Below are 8,512 nucleotides of genomic sequence, written 5' to 3'. Positions count from 1 at the left end.
GCCCCTCACCAGGAAAATATGACTGCTAAGGACATTCAAAGAACCACTGTAAAGTCTTGCCATCTGAAGACAGTGAACTGGTTTAGTTTGCAGTGGAGTTAGGGGAGGTTCTTCAAAGAAGGACGGACTAGGATCTCCACCCTTTGCTGCAATTGTAAATGCACTAGCATTTAAAGAAGGAGCCAAGGAGGATTTGAAGGGCCAGCTCCTTTCCTCTGGAGCTCTCAGTGAGGAATGCTGCAAAGCTGTTAAACTAGTAGGCAATGAATAGTTTCTTGGGAAGAGAAATGATCTCTTTCTTCTGTCTAACAGTAAGAAAAATGTGCTTGAAGTTTCTTCTGGCTATTCTTCTCCTGCATGCAACAGCTGGACAGGAACCTGAGCTGTAAGAACTGCAGTATTATTATTAGTAGTACTAAGTATTAGTAAGGTTTGAAGGCAAGGCTAGTTGATGCCATTATTTCTACTCTAAATATTAAAAACTGTGAAACTTCATCTTTCATATTTGGAGAATTAAGTTAAACTAGAATGTGTATGGCAAGTGAATAGCTCTCATTTAATACCAAGTAGACCTTTTGTCTATTGCAGACCTTTCATAGAAATGGATGTTCGTGTTCAGGAAGGACAGTAGCAGTAGTAGTAGCAATATAATTTAGTCATAAGCTGAAGGGTAAGAGTGATGGGTGCTGGCAGAGTTGTGTGGAGAACCCAGGACTGGGATTGTTGGGTGCTGCACAGGAGGAGTGACAGGCATCAGAAAGAATGTTCAATATTTATTCCAAACCAATTTATGAGTGTTGAACAATACAAATATTTTGTTTCTTCCTGTTGAGGCTTCATTCTCTACGCCAAGACTGATTACTATGCTGTTTGGATCTTGCAGGCAATACGTCCTAATGGTGCCTGCTGTTCTCCAAAGTGACTCTCCAAGTCAGGTTTGCCTGCAGTTCTTCAATCTCAATCAAACAGTATCTGTCAGAGTCGTCCTGGAGTATGATACCATTAACACCACTATTTTTGAGAAAAACACAACAGCAAACAATGGTCTACAGTGCTTGAACTTCACGGTAAATTAATTTGAATTTAAGTCCCAATGGAAAAGTCAAAATTGTTGTAATAGCTAATGTAAGAAGTCTATAGGAAATACAAGGAAGGGCAAGAAAGATAGAACAAGGATTAGCAAAGAGAAACAAGAACTGGAAGGAAAAAACATGTTGAATTAAAAAGGAAATAGAAGAGAGATGTGGTGACAAAAAAGGAGAGGTTTTTAATTAACAGAAGAAAGAGAAAGATTCAAGAAAGATGTATCAAGTGATGGGAGTGAGATATATTTCTCTTTTTAGCTATTCAGTCCATAGATAGAAGTGTTCCACAAAGTCTGGTGAAATTGACTTCAAGACTAACATCCTCCCCTTTTTTTCTGTTTCCTCAGATTCCTCCTGTCATTTCTGTCCCATTGGCTTTCATTTCCTTCACAGCCAAGGGTACAACTTTTGACTTGAAAGAGCGGCGGTCAGTGATGATTTGGAACATGGAGAGCTTTGTCTTTGTGCAGACAGACAAACCCATCTACAAACCAGGACAGAGTGGTGAATATTTATTTAGTTTATAGCACGAGAAAATTCTAGAAAACACTGACAGACTATTTCTTTCCAGAAGTTAACCAAATAGCGTAGTAGTTAGACTGGATCAGCTATATTTTAATTATGGATGAGTACTACCTTAATAAATAGCATGAAGGAAAAAAATTGGTGCCACAAAGGTGTCCCTCAAACACAGCCTGATTATTTGTCAGATTATTTGGTTGTGAGGTGGGAAAGTAGATGAAATTAAAAGTTGAATACATAATGCTTTTTAAGGATATTTTTGAGGCATTTTTTTTTTTTTCTATTATGAAGTAATTCATCATTTTCCTTTTAGTTTTCTCCAGTAAAGTAAAAAAATCTAAAATCCTATAGAAGATGAGAACAATGTGCACTAACAAGAATTAGACTGCATTAGCAAAAAAATGTCAGTTTATCAAATCACCAGCATATTTGAGGCTGTCATATATGCAAAGCAACAAACTTCACTTTGAGGTGGTATACTAAAGAGGAATAAATTTGTCTACTTAATGCAGACAGACTAAATTAATTATGGTTCTCACTTGAGAGTGTGTGACCTGCAGAGCAGTGCAGCCATCTCTTTTCTTTTCTTCTTTTTAAAGGTTAAGCAAACATTCATGTGAAAGTATGAGAATACAATACTGGCAGAAGTGCATTCTGCAAAGTCTCTGCAAAGTAGAATTATTTTGCCTCCAGATGCATTTTATTATCTACATCCTGTGCAAGTCGGATTGTTAGGAAACTGATGAAACTGGAGTGCTAACGAATGCAGAAACTCATGCTCAGCTAAAAAAACTGGTTAATTCTAATGCCTTGTTCTTTGTCTTTCCAGTGATGTTTCGTGTCGTTGCTCTGGATTTCAATTTTAAACCTGTTCAAGAGATGGTGAGTGATCTGAAATATCCCTCTATATTTAAATGGGGAAATAAAAGGGAAAATACTTACTATAATTGTTTATCTTATCAGAGGCACTACTAGTTCTACATACTCAATGCTCCTGGATAGCACTAAATCCAGTATGACTGGAATCTGCCCCAGCATCCTCATTTCATCAGTTCTCTTTATGTAATCTTACTGAAGTTGAACTACTGCGTAAGCTGATTGTAATAAGAGATAACTATCACTGTTATTATTATTAGTTAGGTATTTCTCACAATCTTGGGGGAAAAATAATTTGTGTTTGTTCAGACATCTAATCTCTTCTCCTACTTTTCTCCTTTCAGTACCCTTTGATTGAAATTCAGGTAAGAGATTTTTCTCTTTGTTATATATCATGCTTATAAAGATAAAATCTGGAGCACATATGCCTACATTGGTTTGCACGCGTCTGTACACAGCCAAATCTTACTCTTAAGTACACTGGCAGAAATAAACTGAAACTGTAAATTTCCAGGATACTTTCAAGCAAACTTTACTAACATGGAAAACATGTGTACTTTCAACTCAGCAGTCTTAAAAGTCAAAGTGTTCTTGTGCCTGGCTTTGACCCTACTCCATTCCCTTCAGTTTGTTCAACTTGTTTGGAAGTAAATAACTCAAACCTCCTGAGAACTATGAACAAATATAGGCAGTGGATAAAATTAATAGCTATATTGGTGCTGTCGTGGCTTTTTGCAGTGGTTTCTAAATAGCAAGCATAACCCACATCTAGACAATATTCCTGAAAGATTTTGTTATAACTTATCCTTTCATTTACATTGAATCATACATATTTGGAGCTTCACAGGTTTTGTTTGTTTGTTTGCTTGTTTGTTTCAGTCCCTAGTTTAAAGAGTTCAAGGAAATGCTGTGAATGAGTATTCTTTAACCTGACTAGCATAAAATACACTTGGAAGAAAATGACACTTCACTGGCAACTGAAAAAAAAGCTAGGCTGGAGGGGAAGCATAAAGGATGGATTTTCTCTTCTTCAACATGAAGCCAGAAAATATATGCTTAAGAGAAGAGAAGAAAAGTATAGTGTAACTTTTTCTGATCATTAAGGCTAATAAATAGACACAACAAAGGATAGTTTAATCTGAAATCAATAGGTGAGAATCTAGCAACATTAATAATAAGTACAAGGTATTTGCATTAAATAACTTCCTCAGTGAATAAAAGCAACTTGGTCTATTTGCTTCAGTGTTTCTGGTTCTGTTAGCTAATTGCAGAAGATTTCAAATGCAAACAAACTGTGAATCTATTTTTTCCCCTCAGGATCCACAGAGTAACAGGATATTTCAGTGGCAAAATGTGACATCAGAGATTAACATTGTCCAGATTGAATTTCCACTAGCTGAAGAGCCTATACTAGGAAACTACAAAATTATTGTAACAAAGAAATCAGGAGAGAGAACAAATCATTCATTCCTTGTGGAGGAATACGGTAAATGCTACCTGCTGGTTTTAAGTCAGAGTAGAAAACACAAATAGAGATAAATCTTCATTGAGCAATCCTTTTGATTGGTAACACTTCAAACAGCTCTCTAGCAAATATAACACCATATAGCTGTCATTAAAAACTGGAGAGAAAAAGAAGAAGAAAGACAAAGAAAAGAAATTAACCATTTTGCACAGATTCATCTGGGAAAAGAATCTGCATAACAGATCAATAGACTGATGGAAAAATCCACTGTGACAATGTAACCTTCTTTCAGCCTGGTCCATCAACTTTCCTGGCCAAAGCTGGGCGATATTTCTAGACATCACAGAATTAATCATTTATAAGTTTTGACTTTTCTTCAAAGCTTTCAAAAAAACAGGTATATTAGTCTTCATGCATTATATCGCTTCTGAGGCACATTGACACCCCAGTTTTGAGCTTGCATTCCATCTCTGACTAATGATATAACCTCATTCTCTATTTTATCTCAACCTGCAAGTTGACAATAATGCCAATGTTGGTTTGTTGTTGTTGTTGTAGTGTTGCCAAAATTTGATGTTACATTCACTGCACCAGGAAGTCTTACAGTCATGGATTCAGAATTGACAGTGAAAATCTGTGCAGTGTAAGTACCAAGTGCAGAGCAATTAGAAAATATGCCAGAGAGCAAGAATTTATCAGATACTGTGAAAAGAGTAGAGCCTTAGAGAAAATACTGAAACTAATAGATTCTCTGAAGAGATTGGTCAGGGCTCACTTGGTGGCTAAGCTTTTGTTTACTTGTTCTCTCTTCTCATTTTACTGTGTGAGTATTCTCTTCACACTGGTATTTGGTGGGTTGACCCACCCTTTTTAAAATAGGATGTGTCTCTCAGCAACTCACTTCAGAGGAAGGCCTTCATATGGCAGACAACTGTCAAATTCTAGCAGTTGTCTTAAAGTTCTGGCTATCTTTAAAACCTAACTGAACTTCAGTAAGAGCAAATCTAGGGTTTTGCACTTAGAGAGGAATATGCACCAGTATGAGTTTGGGGATGATCTGCTAGAAATGAACTCTGAGAAGAAGGACCTGGGGATTCTTGTGGATAGCATGTTGACCACAAGCCAGAAGTGTGCACTTATGGACAGGAAGGCCAATGATATCCTGCGGTGTATTAAAAAGGGTGTGGCCAGCAGGCAGAGGAAGATGATCCTTTCCCTCTGCTCTCCTGGTGAAGCTACATCTGAAATACTGTGTCCACTTCTTAGCTCCTCAGTTCAGAAAAGGCAGAGATCTCCTAGAGAATTCAGAGAAGAGCCACAGAGATGATTGGGAATCTAGAGTGTCTCTTCTATGAGGAAAGGCTGAGAAACCTGGGGACTCTTCTGTCTTTAGATATTGAAAGGCCACTATCTCCCCCGAGCCATCTCTTCTCCAGACTGAACAATCCCAGCTCTTTTAACCTGTCCTCACATGGAAGGTGTTCCATCCCTTGGATCATTTTTGTAGTTCTTCTCTGAACGTGCTCCACATCTGGATGCAGTACTCCAGGTGAGGTCTCGCCAGCAGAGCAGAGGGACAGGATCACCTCCCTTAACCTGCTGACAATGATTCTTTTGATCCAGCCCAGGTTACGGTTGGCTTCCTAGGCTGTGAGGGTGCACTGCTGGCTCATGTCCAGCTTGCCATTCACCCGTACTCCCAAGTCCTTTTCAACAGTGTTGTTCTCCATTCTTATATCCCCCGGCTTGTACTGATAGTGGGGATTGCCATGACTCAGGTACGAGATCTCATAATTTATTATACAAGGCTGAAATCTTGAACCACTTGCAGTTACAAGAAGTTTCATTTTGGTCTCAGTAAGTCTAGGACTTCACTCTAAGATAAACAGTAGAGAAAACAGTCATAATTTAGTAGCCATTTTTGACCACCAATCTTATAGATGTATTTATTTTGACATTTACAGCATAGCTTTGTTTTGTGAGTGAAGTAAAACTTATCAGTTTTTCAACTTCACATTTGTATTATCTTTTTGGAACAGAAGGAGAATTAGGAAAATACCTGTGAAATTACTCCAGTTCCTGGCTTGCCAGGTCACTGCTCGTCCTGGGTCTATTCCTGAACAGGTTAATTTAAGTCAGTTTTTCAAGCATCATCTCATAGACGTATTTCTTCTTCTCCCAGGTACACCTATGGCCAGCCTGTTGAGGGGAAAGTCCAGCTCAGTGTGTGCAGGGATTTTGATTCATATGGGAGGTGCAAGAAAAGCCCAGTTTGTCAATCATTTACCAAAGATGTATGATGCATAATTATTGTTCCTCTTTATGCTTGCTCTCTTCTCAGTGCTCCTGCATCTCTTCCTTTGCTTGCTGCACTTTTTTTTTTCTTTCATTGTTGCTTCAGTTTACTCTATTCATCTATTTGCTTAGATCACTTCCAGGAACTCAGAGCATTTAATTCTCTTCTTGATTTTAGGCCTGATGAAGTACTGACATGTTCTTTCTCAGTTTCCCACCTGAAATGTGCATAATGATCCTGTCCTGTATAAAAATTTTGAAAGTAGTGAGAGAATACTCCCTTTTGAAAGCTTTGGAAAATTCTCCTCTTGACAGCAGAGATCTCAACTGATAAAATTCAGTAAACAATTTTTGCCCATTTTCACTCTGCTGTGGAAGGCCTGTCATTTATCAGGTGGAATAAGTGATCTGCAGACGTGGGAAATATACAGGCCCAAGAACTTTACTTTCATTTGTCTCACTAGTTAAATATCATTGTAAGCAGAGATGATCTGTGTTCATTCAATACTATACAACACTGTGTTTCTAAGACAGTGTACTAAGAAATTAAAAAATAATGGAAAAAAAGAGAGCAAGCAATGTGCTCACGATTGATTTTGTATGCATCAGTATTCTCCCAGACTCCCCAGAGTCAAGATCTGCCTGACAGGGAGAGTAAGATAGAACAACTATTTGCAAGAGTTTTTTGGTCTCCTTCCATGCCAAAACTGATGGGATTTTCATTCATCTCCCATTGTTTCCAAGCAATGCTGGACACTTCATAAGACAGAAAAAATGAGAGTTTGATGGACTTATGAATGCAGCATACTGTCCTGGATCATAGGTGTAAGGCTATGCCACAAGAAGCATCTGCACAGGACTTCAGTAGTGGTTAAAGACATCAGTAAATAAAGGTCTTGTATATTACCAGTATCTTTTGTAAGCTGTGATCCTTGTAACAGGATTAGTTTTCTTCACTTTCCAGTTGGATACAGATGGCTGCCTCTCCCAAGTTCTCAGCTCCAAGGTCTTTGAACTAAATCGCATTGGTTACAAGAGGAATCTTGATATGAAAGCCACTGTCACGGAGAAAGGAACAGGTAATCCCTTCTACACACTCTGAAACAACAATAGTGGTATGATCAAAAAAGAAAGAAAGGAGTATTCAACTCTTGTTTTCTGAGCACAAAGATGTTTTTTGAAGAAGAATGTCCATTTTTATAAGCATATTTCCATGCATGTGTTAAGTCTGATGAAGATACAAGATGCAAGACAAAGTGTATTTTCCTTTGACTCTGGGCATGTCTTACAGGTCTGCAACTTACAGCTACTCAGTCTATTTCCATAACTCAAGTGATGAGCAGTTTACAGTTTGAGAATGTGGATCATCTTTACAGAAGAGGAATTCCTTATTTTGGACAGGTAAATGAGAGCATGAAGAGATTGTACTGAAGATGACTGAGAGGAAATAACAAGATAATAGTGATGTGAAAGACTGGGAGATTTTTTTGGGGAACTGTTTTCTCCCTAGGCTTCTTTCTTTACATATAAAATGCCCTATCAGTAATTCTGAATACAGATGAGTATAAGATTGTCTGGGTTTGTTTCTGCAAAAAATACTTTGGATCAAAACAATCCATTAATTAGCATATTTCTAACTTGTATTTTCAACTTGATGTAAATCACTACTTCTCTCTTCAAAAGTGACAAATAAAAATGGCAAAAAAAAAAAGTGAAAATAAAAATACTGGGATATGATGGAAAACAGAGTGAAAGAAATTTTACTTAAAAAAAAAAAGAATTAACAACAGTTTCTGCTTCTAAAAGCCTTCTCATGATTTTATGTTTAATGACAAATCCCACATCACTCTCAGTGATTGAAAGGGTAGATATAAATCTATCCTTCTTCCTCTTACATCCAGTTCAGATTTTTTATTTTCAATGCGGAAAGGCTTAGGGGTCATTTTATCAGTGGCACTGAAAGGAAGGAAGTGATTGTTCTTTAAGGAATTTTTCCCCTCTGGAAGACGTTCATATGGCTTTCTCATTTGTTCTCCTTTCTCACCCCATTCTTCAGAGTGCTGTGCATCTACCTTACCATTACCAGAGGAGAGTGTGTCAACACGCTCCCTGGTGCGACATGCCACAATTCATGAAATACACACATTTCCCCACATGCTAAATGTTGAATGTAGAAAGACATATGGTAGGAGGCTGGGATATCTCCATCTCAGAGACAAAATTCTTTTCAGTTATAATCATTTGGCATTTTCTTTGCTTCTGTGGAAGA

The 8,512-nt window shown here is 37.7% G+C and overlaps 1 protein-coding gene across 1 annotated transcript in view; it reads left to right on the top strand.

The window, feature by feature from the left end:
* Positions 1-263: 263 nt before the first annotated feature.
* Positions 264-8,512, top strand: part of LOC100545094 (ovostatin) — a 31,344-nt gene continuing 23,095 nt past the window's right edge. The window contains exons 1-10 of the mRNA XM_031555626.1: positions 264-385; positions 884-1,067; positions 1,433-1,589; positions 2,437-2,489; positions 2,828-2,848; positions 3,801-3,969; positions 4,507-4,591; positions 6,131-6,242; positions 7,208-7,322; positions 7,535-7,644. Of these exons, the coding sequence (XP_031411486.1) occupies positions 264-385; positions 884-1,067; positions 1,433-1,589; positions 2,437-2,489; positions 2,828-2,848; positions 3,801-3,969; positions 4,507-4,591; positions 6,131-6,242; positions 7,208-7,322; positions 7,535-7,644 (1,128 nt within the window). The remainder of the gene's footprint in view (positions 386-883; positions 1,068-1,432; positions 1,590-2,436; positions 2,490-2,827; positions 2,849-3,800; positions 3,970-4,506; positions 4,592-6,130; positions 6,243-7,207; positions 7,323-7,534; positions 7,645-8,512) is intronic.

The sequence above is a fragment of the Meleagris gallopavo genome, chromosome 1 (genome assembly GCF_000146605.3).
Source record: "Meleagris gallopavo isolate NT-WF06-2002-E0010 breed Aviagen turkey brand Nicholas breeding stock chromosome 1, Turkey_5.1, whole genome shotgun sequence".
Lineage (NCBI taxonomy): Eukaryota > Metazoa > Chordata > Aves > Galliformes > Phasianidae > Meleagris > Meleagris gallopavo.
Note: the sequence above shows the minus strand (reverse complement) of the source record. Positions and strands in the feature narration are given on the sequence as shown.